This window comes from Lethenteron reissneri, chromosome 38 (genome assembly GCF_015708825.2).
Source record: "Lethenteron reissneri isolate LAM-NWPU_2019-01 chromosome 38, ASM1570882v1, whole genome shotgun sequence".
Taxonomy (NCBI): Eukaryota; Metazoa; Chordata; class Hyperoartia; order Petromyzontiformes; family Petromyzontidae; genus Lethenteron; species Lethenteron reissneri.
In genome coordinates, this window is record NC_083816.1 from 7,660,047 (window position 1) to 7,678,084 (window position 18,038).

Below are 18,038 nucleotides of genomic sequence, written 5' to 3' on the forward strand. Positions count from 1 at the left end.
GCAAAGGTTGATTTTATTGCAAATGACGTCACGCGATTTTGGACGATTTTTGCCCCCCCCCCCCGCGTCACACGGCGTAACAAAAAGTCAGACCCCCCCCCTCAAATATGACGTCACAAAGGTCTGCTCCCCCCCCCCCCCAAATAAAACATGCTTCAAATCGCTTTAAACTATTGTCATTGTAGTGCGTATTTAATGTGGCGCTGCACTCTGATGTTGTAGGAAGGAGAAAACATTAAAAAGTCTCGATTTAAAGCTTTCGTGACTGCAGGGATTCATCTTCTTGGTTCTTTCGGTAAAGTCACGTAGAAGGGAAGTAATAAAATAATAAAAATAAAACATAATAAAACAATTCTCACAACGTTTCGGCCACAACGCAAGCAGCCGTCCTCAGGTGAAGAACATGTCTGTCGATAATCGCGCCGGCCGGTGCCTGCGCAAAGCCATGGCGGTACGGGTGGTGCTGGTTGTGTTTTCCATTGCAAAACACAGAGCCGCCCCAAGGGTACGGCGAATGGGGGCGACCGCCCTAGGCCCCACGCTTTAACGTCCCGGTGTCAGATGTACACAGGGTGCTTAAACAAATATTCACACTTATATGGGACTATCGTTTTGAATGGAAAAAGAACTATTAATACACTGTGACATGATAACAAATATATGTATACAACAACCACCGTTCACTAAATGATGTGGATGTCACCACGGCGTTTATGCCATGCTAGCTGCACTTTAAGGCCAGGTGAAGTGTTGAGGGCTTGCTGATTGGTGGTCACGGGACAGAACCAGGTGCCATGGGTTGACCGATTACTGGCAAATGCACCAACTGTGCTCCCCACTGTGCCAACGTTCTGTATTTCAGCCTCCCGGCGCTCTGCTCGTTAGTGAACGTCGCTCTACTGCCCTCCGTTGTTGCTAGAGGGCGACTGCCTCCAATTCCCCAGTAGCGTTCTTAACGAGTCTCCTTCACAGAGTCAGATCTTGACTGCTGGTACCAGTCATGGGCAAGTCCACTCAGCTCCACATCCTTCTGTACCACATCTCTAGCCCGTGCCACACCTTTTAGCACCATTTGTCCGGCCAAAGATAATTTGCTTGGGAATGCAGTGGCGAGGCATGCGGGCGACATGACCCAGCCAACACTGATGGCACAGCGTCAAGAGCTTTCAAGGATTTTGGAGCTCACACAATCCAGTGGTTAATCTCACGATAGATCATCGTAGGCTGGTTATGCTGAATGTTTCAAACGGCGCAGATTTTCCTTTAAAGGGCTCGACGTTTCGCAAGCATACATAAGCGAGTGGTTAACAACTGTGGCCAAAAAGACCTGAGACAGGCCAGGTAGCTTCCACAAAGCGTTACGCAGCTGATGAAAACATACCACTAGACTGATTCAAGTGAGGCCTCGGTTGCCAAACTGGAGCTGGTCATAACAACCGGCATTCACCTAAAAGTGGCGGTGATCGTCACCACAGCGCTTGTGCCAGGCTATGTGCACGTTCAGGCCACGTGAAGTGTCGAACGCATGCAGGCAGGGAGGTCACAGGGCAGACCCAGGTGCCATGGGTCGACTGAGATGACTGGCCAATGCACCACCTGTGCCAACTTGCTGTGTTTTAGCTGCCCGGCGCTCCTCCGCCCTCCGTTGTTGTTGGAAGGCAACTGCCTACAACTGCCCAGTAGCAGCGTCTTTAACAAGCCTCCTCCACAGAGGCCAATTTTGACATCGCTGGTACCAGTCATCGGCAAGTCCACCCAGCTCCACATAATCTTGTACCACATTACTCAATCTCCTCTCTAGCCACTTTAGCTAGCACCTGTGACAGGTCATAGAAGGCATCGGACTCATTGGTCTTGCCTGCGTCCCTCCACTGATGTTAATCTTCAGTAGGGGCATAAGTAACCACGATCACCACTCCTCGCCTCTGGTTGATGGGAAGGCGAGCACAAAGTAACCTGGGGCTTACAGCTACCCACACCTCACCACCAGGCTCCCTTCTTCATTTTGTTCAGAAGAGCCCACTGCCTGTTGTTTGGCAGTCCCCTGTCCCGAGTAGAGGACTGTCCACCCCTCATTGTGGCAGGAGCCAGAGCCGGTCCACTGGACCTCCTGAATACCAGAGATCCAGGCGGTACCGGTCCAGCTCCCAACAGAGTAGCAGCCTCTCCTCCGCAGTGAGCGTTCCACGTGGCCACCCGCAGTGGCTTTTTTGCTGTTTTTGGAGGAATCCCGAGGATAAGGATTCAATCTCCTGGCTCCACTAAATCGGGTTTGGCCAGGAGACGTCATCGATGCCTATACCGCCCCCCCATGGTCTCCGGTACAAGCTTAGATTGATATTTTTTGTTCGTGGTATAGTGGTAATTAATTGAAGATAGAGGGGTTACCAGCCCATCACACCCATCCAGAGCCCCTTTTGCACGCTGTTGGCCACAAATGCCATGAGGGGAATGGCCAATAAAAATTGGCCCTCCCCCCATGGCACTGCTCACCACAGCGTCACCGTCCGGCACCAACGAAGAGGTAGGGGGGTTGTTTTGCTGGTCATCAGCACACTGACAAACGGACATCGTGCAATGAACAAGTGTTCAGACCCGTTCTTGGTCTGCCTTGGTTTCATGGCTTTATTTTGGTGATTTCGAAAAGTGTATTGGTTTATCCATGTTTGTTTGTTGTAGTACAGAGTTAGACTGATGGCCTTAATCTAAGTTGTCTAGTGGTTGTTGTTGTTGCTGTTGTTTGACTTGCATCCCACTGGGATTTTTGCACACAGCGTTGGTGTACGGTGTTTTTTTCTGCAATATTTTGCTGCCTTTTCTTGGATTTTCTGTTTGCACATATTCACTTTAAGATGTTTTTTGTTCATGTTTTGTTTTTTGTTTGTTGCGGTTGCACCCGATTCAAGAGCCGAATGGCTCACAGGGCTATACCTAATACATGAACTTGAACTTGGTCCCTTGCCAGATGCTTGAGGCCCAGCAACCCCCTGTCAGACGCCACTGCATGTTGTACTTCGCAATCACAAAACAAATTTCCACGACAGTGACAAACCACACAGGGACGAGCAGTAGAAGATAGATTTGTATTTATTTCAGCTTGCAAGTTTCTTCCCCAGCAAAGGAACACGTAAAACGATGATGAGATTGAAGACACAAGCAGTATTATGTAATTAAAAAATAAAAGACGAAAACACCTAACACCCATCCATTACTCCTTAGTGCAAACACAGGCTTTTTATTTTCTCTTAATGCAGTGGATGTTTAGCCTCATGTCGTGACTTCCCCATCCAACATGAATAAATAGAGCAATAGTTTACATCTAAACCACTGTTTCTACAAATCTTGACACTGCACGCACTGCTGTTGAGAACAGTGAATTACTACACACTACGAGACGACCAATCCCAGCCTACCCAGTGGTAAGTGATGGTGAAACTATATACGTAGTCTGCAATACAGTGAACACACACCAGCAATGATTCAATGCCACCAAAATAGTCCGACAGAATTGCATCGATTCGCCCTCACCCCGCAGGGACGAAAGTTGGCGCATTGAGAAATTCCACGTCGGTCGGTCTTTGACAGCTGTGCGGGCGAACCCGATCACCGTGTGGTGGAATAATCTAGATTTTATCATCAACACCGACTGCAATCAGTTGGACAATTTTGGCGTCACATGACGAATCGCTAATGGACATGAAAATACATTTTTTTTCTCATCGATATAATATTTTTTTTTTGCTTTCGAAGCAAACACAAGCTTGCTGGGAAAGCAAATGCACCCGCGACCCTCGCCCCCAAACATTTACACATGTGTGACATGTAATATATTCAGCTCTGCCATTCTGAACGTCCACAGGGTTTGCTATTAAGACTACATGGCGATGTGTAGCCTTGCACACGCTGCTGCACGGCAATGAACGGTTGAACGGTGGCATATTTCGCTGACAAGCTCCGTCACGTGATGGGAAAGCGCCGAAATTCCTCGCTCACGCTGCTGCTGGCAGAAGGGTCCCAAGAGAGGCGTTTGCCTACTCTTCCCCACTGACCAGGCGTCCTTGTAAGGGGTGGGAGTTATCCACGCTTTCGCCCATCGCACACACGACCTGCTGCTGCTGCTCATCGAATGTGGTACAGAGAGATGGGGGGAATAAAAAAAAAACTCGCCGATCGTTTCAACTGCTCGACCGAGAGATCGAATTGAACTGATGACCTCTGGATTGCGAGTCCAGTCGAGTGCTGCTAATCACTACACCGTGGCAGCATTAATTAAGGGGACTCTCATTCCTTTACAATAAAAAAATAGCAAAAAAATCGGGCAATTGCTTATTTGCCAAGGAGGCAGCGAATCAATGTAGCCACGAGTTGCAAGCCCTCTCCGCTCATCAACGATGTGCGGCCAACAGTTATACATAGGAAGGTTACATTAAGCGTGCTTCACTGCCACCAAAAAGGCGGTTTTCCAGCTGATGCATCATCACAGATTTTGACAACAGCTCCGAACTGACAGGGAAGCCGCCGTTTATTTATACACTCGAGCACAAGCGCAGTCGAGTTTAGTGGACAATGAATGAAAGAACGCCAGCCGATGCGGTAGCATACGTACTTCTCCCAAGTTCTCCACGATTAAAGCTCCCGCGCCAATATGCCACGTTACCCAGCTCCTCTGCACGCGACCAACAGCTGTGCCACAAACATTAACCACTTTTACAACCACTTATAGCGAACGGACAGATTCATTATAAGGAAATAAAATAAAACGATAGTGAACAACAAAAAAAACAGGGATAATGAATGCAGATATACCGTTTCAGAATTGTGACCATTTTGTGCACGGACAGGTTCCCCCCCCCCGCATCTTAATACATACATGCAGAGTAAGAAAACTAATTAATTGTTTTGTACCGTTGTGTGTACGCGGATGCCACGGTTGCTTTACATTGCAAAGTTGAATGCATTTCAATACCATACCTTTATAGAGTAAACAAAAACATCGGAACGAAAACATTAACCAGCATGCAAAAAAAAATGGCACAAAGGTATACGTTGTACATTACTCCTCATGAGCCGTGCAGAGCATGGGTGTGGGAATGGGAGGTCAGGCAGGGTTCAACCAAACCAAGTTAGACTTCTGTATCCATTCCTAGAGCTCTGTCCCTGTGTCTTTTTCTCCAGCTGCAGAGGGCATTAGTTGTCAGACATGCGAGTGGGGAGGAGTTGAGGCATGTTCGTAGGTGGCTTCGACTGAACTTGATTAATACACCCACTTTTATAGCTGTAAAATCGATGACAAATTCTCTTTGCAGCTGGAAACGGACAACTTTGCACACACAAGTAACCTCACGGTACCCGTTCTTACGTGAATCCGTCATCTTGACCCACTGCGAGTAGCCACCACCTTGCAATACGTGGCGAGTAACAACTCACCCTGCCCACAGCAAACCTATGATTGTAAAGATTCAGGATGGCGCTATTAAAAATTAGATGTTTTTTGTTCTATCATAAAACCCTTCTTTTGTATTGTTAATTATGATTTCTTTGCCAGGTTTATAAGCAATTTTCGCACTTATCGTAAACATAACAATAGCATGCATTCGTACAAATCGAAAAATAATCAATTCATAGGCTCACAATTCGACACGCGTCAACGCGAGTTCCGGTATCTACGCGCAATCCGCAAAATTAACTGCGATCCTCGCATGCCTAACACCTACCACCCACAACCGCCTCTGCTCACCTTACCTCCATCTCTTAACCTTTAATATCAGACGAAACGCAGGGTTCACAGAGCTGGATTGACACCCGGCCTAAGCCAACCCCACCAACCACTGCCTGACAGCCCTCGAGCAAAGTCTGCATGGGTACTGATCCAAACCCAAACAGAAAAAAATGATAATACAGGTCTTAATACAGAACGTACATACATAAGGATAATACAGTTGCGATAAATCAATGCGGCAATCAGTAAAGTACACTTTTCACAGCTTGAAGCGTTAGTGATATAATAATACTGATATAATTTGCTATACAAAATGCGGGGACGGACAAAGCATTGTTTTTATTCATCAGTGGCACTATATGCAGGCGAAAATCTGCACAACCAAAGTCTGCGTCGGCTCAACTGCATTCACTCTCTCGGATCGTTTAAAGTTGTCCCAGATGGCAATCGATTGCATTTTTATTTTCTGTAATAATAACACGACGGGTCCACGATTCACGTGTGGGTGAATGTTACTTCCTTGTCCGGGTGTTGGCAAAACCGGAGGAAAAAAAATCTCCACTGTCAATAACAGGGGGCGGGGGTTTGCCAACGTAATTCAGGCAAGATGTGAATATCGCCGCAACCCTAAATCGATGTTAAGTTTAGAGTCAAGGTTTTAGTGTTATTGCAGTAAAAAAAAGCAACAGATGCCAATAGAGGTCGCTCGAAACAAACCTCGAAAAACGTGAATGCTGGGGCCACTTTAAAAGAACTTTACTAACGCGAACTTCCATCGGTCAAAGAGGACGGTTTTTGAAAGATTTCCCCTCGTCACAGCGCAGACAACTGTAAAAACCTACGCACGGGAAGGGAGGGTGGGAGATCGGGGTCACGATGCCAAAAGAGGATAGCAGGTGCACGGTCGTCCGTGTTTGGGTGTCCCGCGGTAGCCGCCAAGGCCAACAGGGCTTGCAGAATATGAACGCAAGCCAAGCGGCAGTAACACACACGCACACGCACGCGCGCACCTCGTACGCGCCCAGTGACGTACCCCCCCCCCCACCAATCACAGGTGGCGGCACACCAACACACAAACCACAAGGCAGTCTTGTGCGCTTCGTTCAATGACAGCGGTTTGTGACAATTCATTTTATCCAGGTGCCCCATCATTGCCACAAATGAGCAGAACCTCTCACTTGTGACGGGGGAGGTGGCGTGCGTCGAGAGAGCGAGCATCACCGGGTGGTTTGGTTTGGGTGAAACGGCGGTATTTGAGAGTTACCATCGCCACGACCACGTTTGCCCGAGTTAGGCAATGTTGTCGAGTCGCACGTTCCCCCTTCGTGCAAAATCTACCAAATATAAAAAGATTACGATGGAATATAAGAACCAGGGTGGTTATCCATGGTGTAACGCAACCTGCGAGAAGCTTTGTGCGGAGCGTTGATTTCAATGTAACTGTGGCCTATTGGCGATGAATGCTTGAAGCAAGCCTATGCAAGCAGCCGTTTCACCCAACCCGTCTGCCTTAGCCACCGCACAAGTTTGGCTGGACCTCGGTGCGAAGCGGAAATGACAGGGACGGATGAACCAATCGCCGTCTTGCGAGTAGCTTGGATTTCGGCGAGCGGGGGGGTGAGAGGGGGGATATTCTGCCGCACGCGAGACACGCATGCCTTTCTTAGACATACCAACGTTGAGCATTTCTTCCAGGGTGTTCAACTGCCGTCTGTATTTTGATACAAATCTGTAAACTTGACCGCCCCTCCCCCCTTCTCCTCTATAGTCGTAATTTTATTTTGGGTTGGTGTTTTTTACAACCAATTGCTCGTTCGTGAAATGCCGACTCGCGCCCATTTTGTTAATCGTCCCAGTGGCTTACAACGCTGCCGATATCCATCAGGCCAATCCCATAATGCCCACGTGTTGTTCAGGACTTCCTCTTATGCTCGAAGATCTGCTTGTTTCGGACCCACGATCTAAACTGTGGCGCCACTACTGGACTCTCAAGAGGGGGGCATTTTGACTCGACACCCGGACCCCGCAGCCGTTCACACGCGACCCAAGCCAGCAAGGAGTTGGACGCCAATACCCAGCCTTTCGCGGAGCATGCATACCCTGCAGTCCAGCGGATTGCCTTGCATCATCTCTACGCGGATTCACCGATGATGCACGGCATCCGTCGCCGACACCTGTTCCTATTTGTCGGTATTAACCCTGCACCGTCACGCGGCGTCACTGAAAGTTAAAAGCAGAAAATCTGTACAATGTAAGCTCGGAGCCACGGCTTGCTATTTTTTGTTGTTTTTGTTTAACTTAGAATGTAACAAATGGCTTAAACTTGCTGGTCTACAGCACAGAGACGTTGCACGCTTGGCTGTTGAAGAGGAGCTTCTTTTATCACCTACTGTACGCCGTCGCGCCTTGCTGCGCGAGAGCTGTCAGTTTTTGAGCACAACTAACCCGAGCAAGAAAGCTATTTTTTTTTAACGTGGTTTTCTCTCCGTTTTTTACAAGGCACTCTTTCTATGCAAGCTTTTCTCGTATCATAAAAAAACCCAACACATTTCAAGTAACCTTAAGGACCAGTATTAATATTCACATTTACAAATAAACCCAAAGCTCAATAAACACAGACAAGCACATCAAATTCTTTAAAGTGACAAGTTACAAAGCCAAAGACTTTTTACATAGCAGCTGTTTTTCACTGATCTATACCCAAAATTGGCTATAAATTGTTTTAAAGTTTGCATTTTTCAATGTGTCTAGTTGCTTATGCAAGCAGGTGTTGCCATTTCTTTCACCCCACACACGCCATTTTGTATTCGTCTGTGCGATCTCAATTAACGCTCTCCATCCGTTAGATATTTTTGTTTTGTAGGTTTCATCGCGTGGCCCTCGATAACCAACAGACATTTACAGCAACAAAAAAAAAAGGCTACGCGCGCAAACTCGGCCGATCGCTTGTGACGAAGTCCGTGATTATTTTACATTGTGCTCACAAATGCTGTCTCGAATTAACCCTTACACCCCCCCCCCCCCACATGCATTGTCAACTCTACTCCCCCCCCCCCAAATCCACGCCCCTAGTGTTATACCAAACCAGCACCCACAAAACAAAAACGAAGACCATCTCTAACATCCCGCAGACGTTCGACTTTAGCAGAAGAAAAAAGAAAAACAATCGCGATGCTAAGAAGTGCCTTCGGTGCAAGGACATTAACTTTTCAAATCCACACCTCTCTGTTCGACCCAACCAACTACATTCAACAATTTGCCAACACAAACTGACCCTTTTCTGTTATTTCATTCCCCCTTCTTTTCTTTCCATCGCATTTCACTTTCCCCCACGGAGTGGTTGCCAAATTCTCAAAAAATAGAATTTTTGGACACTTGGTAAGGTAGTCACGTTTTTTTTCATTTCGAGGCCTTGCGTAATCTAATTTTTTTGTTAAACTAAACGGAACAGTGAGCCAGGTTACGCTTTCTGCAGCCCCAGCAACTCGCTTCCAAAGCAGGCCACCCACGTTTTATACATTTCACCTTATTTCCTTCCGCGAACGACCTTCCCCGACGACCCCCACAACTCCCAACACAAAATCAACGGCACGCTTTCCCACCCGCGGAGTCAACCGTGCAGTCAACAGCAGCGGTAAACGCGCGGCGGCCTCTGCCTCTCCCTCTTAGGTGGTTCTGAGGTTCGGCCCGGGCGGTTGACCCGTGCCAACTCCACCACCGTTGCCGCCACCACCACCGCCGGTGCCGACGCCACCGCCGACACCGCCAATACCGCTGACTATGCCGCACCCGGGCTTGGCCACCAAACCCGTTACGGGAAAGGCAACGATGCCTGGGTACGGAGTGGTCAGAGCCGTGGGAGGGAGGCTCGCGGAGGCGACGGCGGCGGCCACTACCGGGGTGGTGGCGGAGGAGGGCAGCGGTGGCCCCGGCGGGCTGGGGTTGACGGGCACGCGGGGCGGGCACTGGAAGCCCGGCGGGACGGCTACGCCGCAGGGGAACTGGCCCGCACACATCGCCCCCGGCAGGATGTATGGCGGCACCACAGCGGCGGTCGGCACGGCGTTGGCGATGGAGGCGCCGCCGCCGGCGCAGCTGCCCAAGCACGCGGTGGCCGGGGGTGGCGGCTGAGCTGGCGCGTACATCCTGAGCCCGGGCTGCACCCCGGGGAGACACGCGAGATCAGACGGTTCCGACGTTAACCCACAAAAGCCAATCTGATGCGAACGTGATGAAAGATTTGACCATTAATAGGCGACCACCCCGTGTTCACGCTTGGATACGCAGCGAGAGCATTACGGCGTGCGATGCATTGTGGTGGTGGTGGTGGTTGTGGTGGAGGCGTCCACTCACGTCGCACGGCCTCTGCCCCTCCAGGTCCTGCCGCTGCATGAACTGCCGGATCTGATTGAGACTCGGCTTCTGCGGCAGCAGGCAGGTGGCATCGCGCGCCCAGTTGTCCACGAGCTTGTGCAGGTCGTCGGTGAAGGTGCCCTTCTTGGTGCTGCCGCCCTGGGATGCCGCAGGCCCCCCGGTGCCTATCGTTACCGCGCCGGAGCACGGCGTCTCTCCGCCGCCTCCGCCAACTCTGCCATCATTGCCAATGAAGGCGCCCATGCCGCCGGTCGTTGGGACTGTTTGTGCGATGGAGAGGGAGGCGAGAAAAGAAGAAAGAAAAGAAGAAGAAAAAAAATTGGCGTCTTTTGACTGCGTCGGAACCGTGATGAGTGCTGGATGCAGAGTTCGGCAAGGTACAAAAAACATGTTTGGCAAGTTGTTGAACAAATGCCACTCGAGTAAGCAAAAATTATTTAAACAAATTACGACGACAATAATGATCGCATTTATCCATGATGGCCATTGATCAATACCATCCAATTTGTGTTTATGTAGCGTCTAAATGTGCTGGTATCTTTAAGACACTTTTAAGAGACTCTGCATCATGATGTTCAATTTGCTTGTAGGTATATTTGCATGTGGGTCGGAGATCGGAGTATTTGGCTGCCTCAAATTAAGAAGAAAATAACTGTAAACAGAGGCCCGATTGTATCATTCGGGTGATTTACTTTTAAAAGTACGATAGATGCTCACCGTTTTAATTATAGACATCGTATTTCATAGGCACGTAAAAAAAGGCAGTAACAAGTAAATAATTTTAGGGCAGAACATTGAGAATAACTAATTATAAACAGTTATGTAACAACAACAAAAAAGACAAATTAAAGAGTACCTGTATAAATACTAAAGAGGCAAAAACAAATTTCGCTATTTGCTCAGTAGCCAGCTGCAGTGCAGATTAAGTGCGCGATTCAGCTTTGCGTAAGCGCGTAATGTTAGCAGACGCTCACCCGGGGAACATGTTATTTCGCAGAAGAGAAAAAAGCAAGAGTAAAACATATCACATCCGTGCTTGGGAATGTTTTTTTTCCCATTCAATAAAACAAAAAATGATAATCGCGATTCCAGCAGTTGTGCGTTTTTCCTCGGCGCTGGCCAGCAAGCAAATCACAAGGATACACGCGCTCTTCTCCCCCCCCCACCTCCCACCGAGCGCGCGCCCGGACATTTGACAGGCCACATTCAAAATCCGATTGTCTAAAATCCATACGGTCAATTCCACGGCAAGGGAATTATAGACACACACCCACTCTCATCTACTGCAATTTCATTAGCGATGTCTGTTGTTGGATGATTGGCAGTTAGGGCCTCAGGGCCTTTGCTCAGCAACCATGATTAAAAACACAGTGTGTATATATATTTAAAATGTTATTCTTGTACATGCAATTTGATGCATGTGTTGGTGGCTTAAGAATGAATGCGAAATACGAGACTTTTATCGCAGTCATACGCGTCATACGCCGCATTTAGCGGCATTGCAAGCCCGTCACTGGTCTTGTGATTCCATTACCGTAGAACCGTCCATTATTGTATTTGCCGATGAAATATTACTTGAGGCAGATGTCCAACTAAAACAAATCAATCGAAATCCCCTTGAGCACGTCACCCGGGAGCAAACGGTAACGTCAGTGGGTGACGTCAGTCAGGATCCGTCAATATGGAGTGCTCACAAATAACGTAAAAAAATATTTAAAAGGGGAGAGAGAAAAAACGCAGCTTGCCAAACATTGCCAGAGCCGAGCTGTTGCGCAGAGGGGAACTCGGGAGAGTTCAAAGTGCAAAAAACAAACAAAAATACAAAATAAAATAAAAAGCCAGTGCTCAGCATCCCACCGACTGCAAACCAAAAAAAAAGCAAAATTCCAGCTGCAAACGGGAAAAAAAAAAATCCGATCGGGCAGGTGGCATGGAGCAAACGATTTGTTATTTTGTTATTTACCGCTGCTCTTTCGTCTCATCGCACCACCTGCTGGGGAAAACAGAAATGGAAACAAAACAAAGAACAACGACAAAGTTACTGCACGGCTCGGAGGAAGTGGATGTGAACGGGAAGGAAGAGCGGCATTCTTTTACTTCTCTGTCTCAACGACGGGTGACGCGCACGGCGGGGGTGGGGGCTCAATGCAGTCTCCCAGTGCTGCAAACCGTCTTGAGAAATTCATCGCGGTGGATGACTCTCCTCGAACACACGCAACTTAAATGTGTGTTCATTCGCCGAAGGGCTGGAACGATTCACCTCCGCAACCATTTGATGAATTGTCACAACTCAGGGGTAAGCAAGTTAACTTAAGGATCGACTATTCTTACAGCAAAGCGCTGGATTAGCAGTACCTGAACCAATTACGTACGGTCTGGACGAATCAACAAGTAATATTGTTTCTGATGCTCGCGATTCGATCGCACGCGTCAAGAAGCGGAGCTTGAAAATCGATATTAAATTGTGTCGTTCCAACCCTACTTTGGCGGGTATGCAGCGAAACGCTAAAAAATCATGCAGGATGTGCATCTGAATCGAGCACAACGGAAGTGAAGAAGACGACTAAGGGTTGAAAATAAATATAAAGACAAAATAAAGGTCACAAAGCAGTGCAGGTATTGGGGCTAGTGTCACGCCCCAACACAGACAAGCCAAGGCACCTCGTGAGCGTGAGACTGAGGAGGAGGGAGAAATAAACATGAGACTAGCACCCGGAAACAAGAGGCATGCGACTGAAGTGTTCCATGGATGGCGGCACACAATTGCTTGCAGGAAGGATTAAAGACCCGGCTGCAAAGACTGTTCGTGGCCAAGACGTCTGGATTCCAGCCGCGAGGCTTTAACAGCACGTGCAGCGGAAAAAGCCACGCGCGCACGTTTTATGTGACACGCGAGACTTGCGTACGAATTGTATTTTATTTTAAAAGGAAAGCCGTGTTGCAATATCCGTTGGCTCCCCGGAGCGGTCGTTTCTCCCTGGCTGAAAACGTTTTTAAATCCTTTATATTAAGTTCACTTGCTTGCTTGCTTGCACGCTTACGACCATGCAAATCTTTCGGTCGTTTTTTAACCCACTCCCCGTGATCCAATCGAGCTGACATTTTGCACAGACTCGTTGTGTGTGACAATTTATTTTCGTGAAAAATCTTTTCCAAAATTTTCCACTTTTTAGTAAAAAAAAATTTTCATATTTAATTTAAAATACCAATGTGATAAAAATGAAACTCTTACTCAAGAAAAACAGAAATGAATAATAAAATAAAAACCGATGCCACACATATAAAGGATTTATAGTGAAAAACTTTGTTTTTACGGGTTAATTTTTTTCCCTTTCCTCCTCCCTAAGGCCAGGGGCAACGCCATACAGGGATGCCTTGTGGAGTACAAAAAATGACAAACTGGGTACGAACAGACAGACAAAGCGGCTGGCCCACTGAGGAATCGGGAGCGCGGTTTGCTGTTAGTTTTGTACGTCACTCGGTCGGCAGTTTGGTGAAAAACCGTCCAGCCTAGAGGAGAGAGTCACAGAAAAGGAAACCGGAAAGACAAATATGAAACAAAGTGGTGAGAGAGTCAGAGGCGGCAGGAAGTGCTTACTGGACCATCCGTGAAAAAGAGCATTATAGCTCATCGGATTCCTCCAGTATAAATAAATGTTCCGATTCGGAAGCGTTCGTGTCCTTTGTGTGTGTGTACATGTGCGCGAAAGTGGTTAGTATTCAAAATGCACAGGCACACTTTTGTTACATGACTGCGCGTTAAAAAGTAACAGAAACAAAGTGACCGCATAACAAGTGAAAGAGACCACACGGTCAAATCTTTGCAGCGTTTCAGAAGCCAAAAAGGTACATAAATACTTATGTATACACGCACAACCTCGGTTATCACGAATTACATGTTGGCGATGCAATCAAATCCCGTCTGTAAATATTATCCACGCCGACGTCGTGTTGCTTAGACTAGGGCTTCCATGGGCATAACGAGGGATGCGGGCTGCACTTTGGGGATTAATTGCCACTACAACAGGCACATGTGTGGGTCGTTCAAAGGGCCACGAATGGTGGACATTGACAACACACTGCGAGAGTTCCCTTGGACCGTACGTGTCGTGCCTTTGGCAACACGACCGCTGGTCAGGCCCCGGCAATCACACTGCACTTAAAAGCGGCACAGAATTGCAGTGAGGAGGTATTGGGGGACCGCTGACCAAACAACGTCAACTATATATTTATATTTTCATATAAAAGCTCGTTGATAAAATTTCACGGGGCATAAACCCATGACTCCGAGCTTTATAGAGTCCAGTGATTTTGACGAGTGCTTTGCTGTACATTGAGCATTTGTATTTATGAAGATTTTACAGGCAAATTACTTGGGTATGAACGTGTTTTGGATTATTTCTGCAAGCCGTAAAAATTATTTATTCACAGGTCTTCTAAATTTCTATTTAAAGCTTTCGTGACTGCAGGGATTCATCTTCTTGGTTCTTTCGGTAAAGTCACGTAGAATGAAAATAATAAAATAATAAAAATAAAACATAATAAAATAATTCTCACGATGTTTCGGCCACAACGCAAGCAGCCGTCCCTCAGGTGGAGAACAGGTCTGTCGAGGAGACTTCTAAATGTTAATTTATTTATGAAATATTTTGACCGTGAAATATTATTCAAATTCAATGCAATTTCACATGAATATATATATATATTTTTTTCATATTGAAAACATGTTCTATGGGGACCTCATTTGCCAGTAAAAATATGATAATTGGTTCTTTACCCTTCTATCTGGCAACAAAACTGACACCTTTTGCAAGGAGTCATGTTTGCATAGACCGCAATACCTGCAGTCATAATACAAACAAAAGAACATAACTCTGATAATGTGCACTGTCCTTGAAGTTGATTGGTCCACACCCGAGACAGCTTTCCTTCGAGCCTAGTCTCATATGGGTTGGACCAGATGACGCCAAAAGGCGCACAACTCAAGGACAATGCACCATCAGAGTATGAGAGCTCGGGGCAAGCATCTACACTATGGGGACCTCATTTGCCAGTAAAAATATGATAATTGGTTCTTTACCCTTCTATCTGGCAACAAAACTGACACCTTTTTGCAAGGAGTCATGTTTGCATAGACCGGTCTATGCAAACATGACTGACACCTTTTTTGCAAGGAGTCATGTTTGCATAGACCGGTCTATGCAAACATGACTCCTTGCAAAAAGGTGTCAGTTTTGTTGCCAGATAGAAGGGTAAAGAACCAATTATGAAAACATGTTGTTACCGACTCCTGACATGCCTGCGAGCGTGTTTATGGAGCTTGCATTGTTCAGACTGGTGTTGTGACATTATCATTCATCACCAGAGCTATGGTCTACCCACTGCTGGATGAAGGTTTGCCAGTGTCTTCACCGTCTCGTGCAGGTTTAGATGAAGGGGTCCGAATGGTGAAATTAGAGATGTAATTTACTTGATTCTAACAGACAAATCCCAGATTATCTCTGACCTCAACAAATTCAACACAGGATGCGATCACAGACTGATGCAATTCAAGTTGCACCTCATTATAAACGCGAAGCGAAATCGGATTACAAATGAGAACAAAATAGATGACATCAAAAGAGATGGGCCAGGAAGTTGTTGGTTTGTCCATTAACTCTATACAAGAGGTTCAATCACTTAGAGAAGCAAAATAATGAAATAGACGTTACCACATAAGAGTGTTGCGAGTTGCGCATTATAATTAATGACAATGCCTATGATGATAAGAGAACAATGACAATGATGGAGATGATCGTGATAATGAAGACAATGAAGACAATGTTGACGGTAATTATTTAGAATTTGACACATCCACGATGTCGTCCCCGTTGATCTTTGCCAAGCTTCCAAAAAAGCCTGCGGCGATCTGGATGGAACTAAACAAATAAAACAATTTCGATGTAAAGCTTTCGTGACTGCAGGGATTCATCTTCTTGGTTCTTTCGGTAAAGTCACGTAGAAGGGAAATAATAAAATAATAAAAATATTACATAATAAAATTATTCAGCATTCAGACGCTGTCTTTCCGACAGACCTGTTCTTCACCTGAGGACGGCTGCTTGCGTTGTGGCCGAAATATCGTGAAAATTTATTATTTTTATTATTTTATTATTTCCCTTATACGTGACTTTACCGAAAGAACCAAGAAGAAAAGTAAAACAATTTCAAAATCTCCTTCGGTCAATCTGCTCGCTTGGAGGTAACAAACCGTCCACGGACAAAACACAAGAAATTAGCGAGCGAGCGAGCGACCTCGGCTGCGGCCACTCACCGTTGCCAAACTGGTTAATGGCTCCGTCGCTGATGAAGCCCGAGTAGAAGCTCTCTGTGGAGAAGGAGGGTTTGAGCATGTGGGACTTGGGGATGGGCGCCGGCTGAGGGAATCTGGGTTGCGGTGCAGTGGCGAGTTGTGGCGGCGGCGGTGGCGGCGCTGGCTGCTGCTGCTGCTGTTGTTGTTGTTGTTCCGTTGGGGCCGGATCGCTGGCGGCCCGCGCCACCGGTGCTTGCTGTGAGGCTGTGGCGACAGTTCCGTTCCAAGTCAACTCGAGCCGTTTCGGTTGGTTTCTCAAGCTGATTTGGTTCACTTTTTTTTTTTACTCACACCGGCCAAATGCGCCCCAAGATCTCTCCTTGGATTTTGGGAGACAAATCAGTTTCATTCAATCAATTTACTCAAGAACCAGAGTATCGAGGGCCTAATTCACGCATCGGTAAAAACGCAGACCCTCTGCGGCACATTCTCACCAAAAACTCCACGGGAAGCTGTTTCCGCAAAACTATTCTTTTTACTATTTACACAAATTTTCTTAAATAAAATCAGCTGAGGCCCACAGGGCTATATAGCGCTTTTACAAAAGCGACCTGCCCATAAATGATAGCTCGACAACAAAGTGGCTTATCACGTGGAAATTTATAGCAGCCAAATAATACTCTAAAACGCGTGTTCTTTCTAAATGTGGAGGGACAAACCGGAGGACCCAGATAAAAATCCACGCCACCACGGGGAGAGAGAACACACAAACTGCAAATGTACAGACGTTGGGTTTTGCTCTTTGTATTGAGTTTGTTTGTCCTTCCTCCCCACCTCCGATGATTAGCACAGTTGGCTACGTATGGTTTAAAAGAAGTTCAACAGACTTACACAGCTGGGATCAAAAACCACGACCTCCAGCACACCAGGCGAGGTAGCTAACATCTCGCCACTGTGGCGTTCAACACCTGAACTGTGCTCCCGTCGCACGCTTGGTTTATGGGCGGGGGGGGGGGGGGGAACGCTCTCACACCGTCGCCTCCCCCCCCCCTCCACCGTCCCCCCCGGACACTCACAGGGGAGGAAGAGCGCCGTGGGTTTCAGCGGCTGCATGCTGCTGGGCTTGCCGCCGGTGCTCGTCTTGCGGCTCTTGCTGATGCGTCGTCGGCGTATCGAGGGGGGCGCCGACTGCTGCAGGCAGGCGGGTGGCTCCTTGCCCATGCGGCGGTACAGCTCCTCCATCTCCTTCCGCTGGCGTACCTGCAGGTTGGTGAGCTCCTCCATGTGCCTGGGAGACGCGAGCGAAGAACGCGGCCACGGGAGGTTACGCGCGAGTGTGCGAGCGAGTTGGCCCCCAGCGCTGCAAAGCGTTGGCAAGAAAGCCAGTCACGTACGGATATCTTCACAACAGGTTTCGAACAAGTCAGGAACAAAAGTCACCATTTCAACCAAAGCACGAATTGGGCACTCATTGGCGCCGCTCGTGTTGCCTCTGCGCAGCGAGCGGCAGCGCGGTGCCACGCGACAGACTAAAACCCTTAAATCATTTTTATTTTACCAGGGAAGGCCCACTGAGCGATACAACTCTTTTTCAGAAGCCAGCCGGCCAAAAATGTGGAGGGAAAAACCGGAGGGCCGGAGGAGAAAAATCCA

General features: G+C 47.5%; 1 protein-coding gene across 13 annotated transcripts in view; it reads right to left on the reverse strand.

The window, feature by feature from the left end:
• Positions 1 to 3,069: 3,069 nt before the first annotated feature.
• The window catches only part of LOC133351754 (serine/threonine-protein kinase WNK2-like), a 136,218-nt gene continuing 121,249 nt past the window's right edge, over positions 3,070 to 18,038 (reverse strand). For 10 of the 13 annotated variants that reach the window (XM_061567239.1, XM_061567238.1, XM_061567232.1 and 7 more), the window contains 6 exons: positions 17,462 to 17,673; positions 16,407 to 16,649; positions 13,505 to 13,603; positions 12,057 to 12,083; positions 10,073 to 10,353; positions 3,070 to 9,876 (listed from right to left, as the gene is read on the reverse strand). In XM_061567239.1, the coding sequence (XP_061423223.1) occupies positions 9,385 to 9,876; positions 10,073 to 10,353; positions 12,057 to 12,083; positions 13,505 to 13,603; positions 16,407 to 16,649; positions 17,462 to 17,673 (1,354 nt within the window). In that variant the 3' untranslated portion in view covers positions 3,070 to 9,384. Of the gene's footprint in view, positions 9,877 to 10,072; positions 10,354 to 12,056; positions 12,087 to 13,504; positions 13,604 to 16,406; positions 16,650 to 17,461; positions 17,674 to 18,038 lie in introns of all 13 variants that reach the window. The other 3 variants (XM_061567235.1, XM_061567234.1, XM_061567237.1) reach the window with 3 other exon arrangements.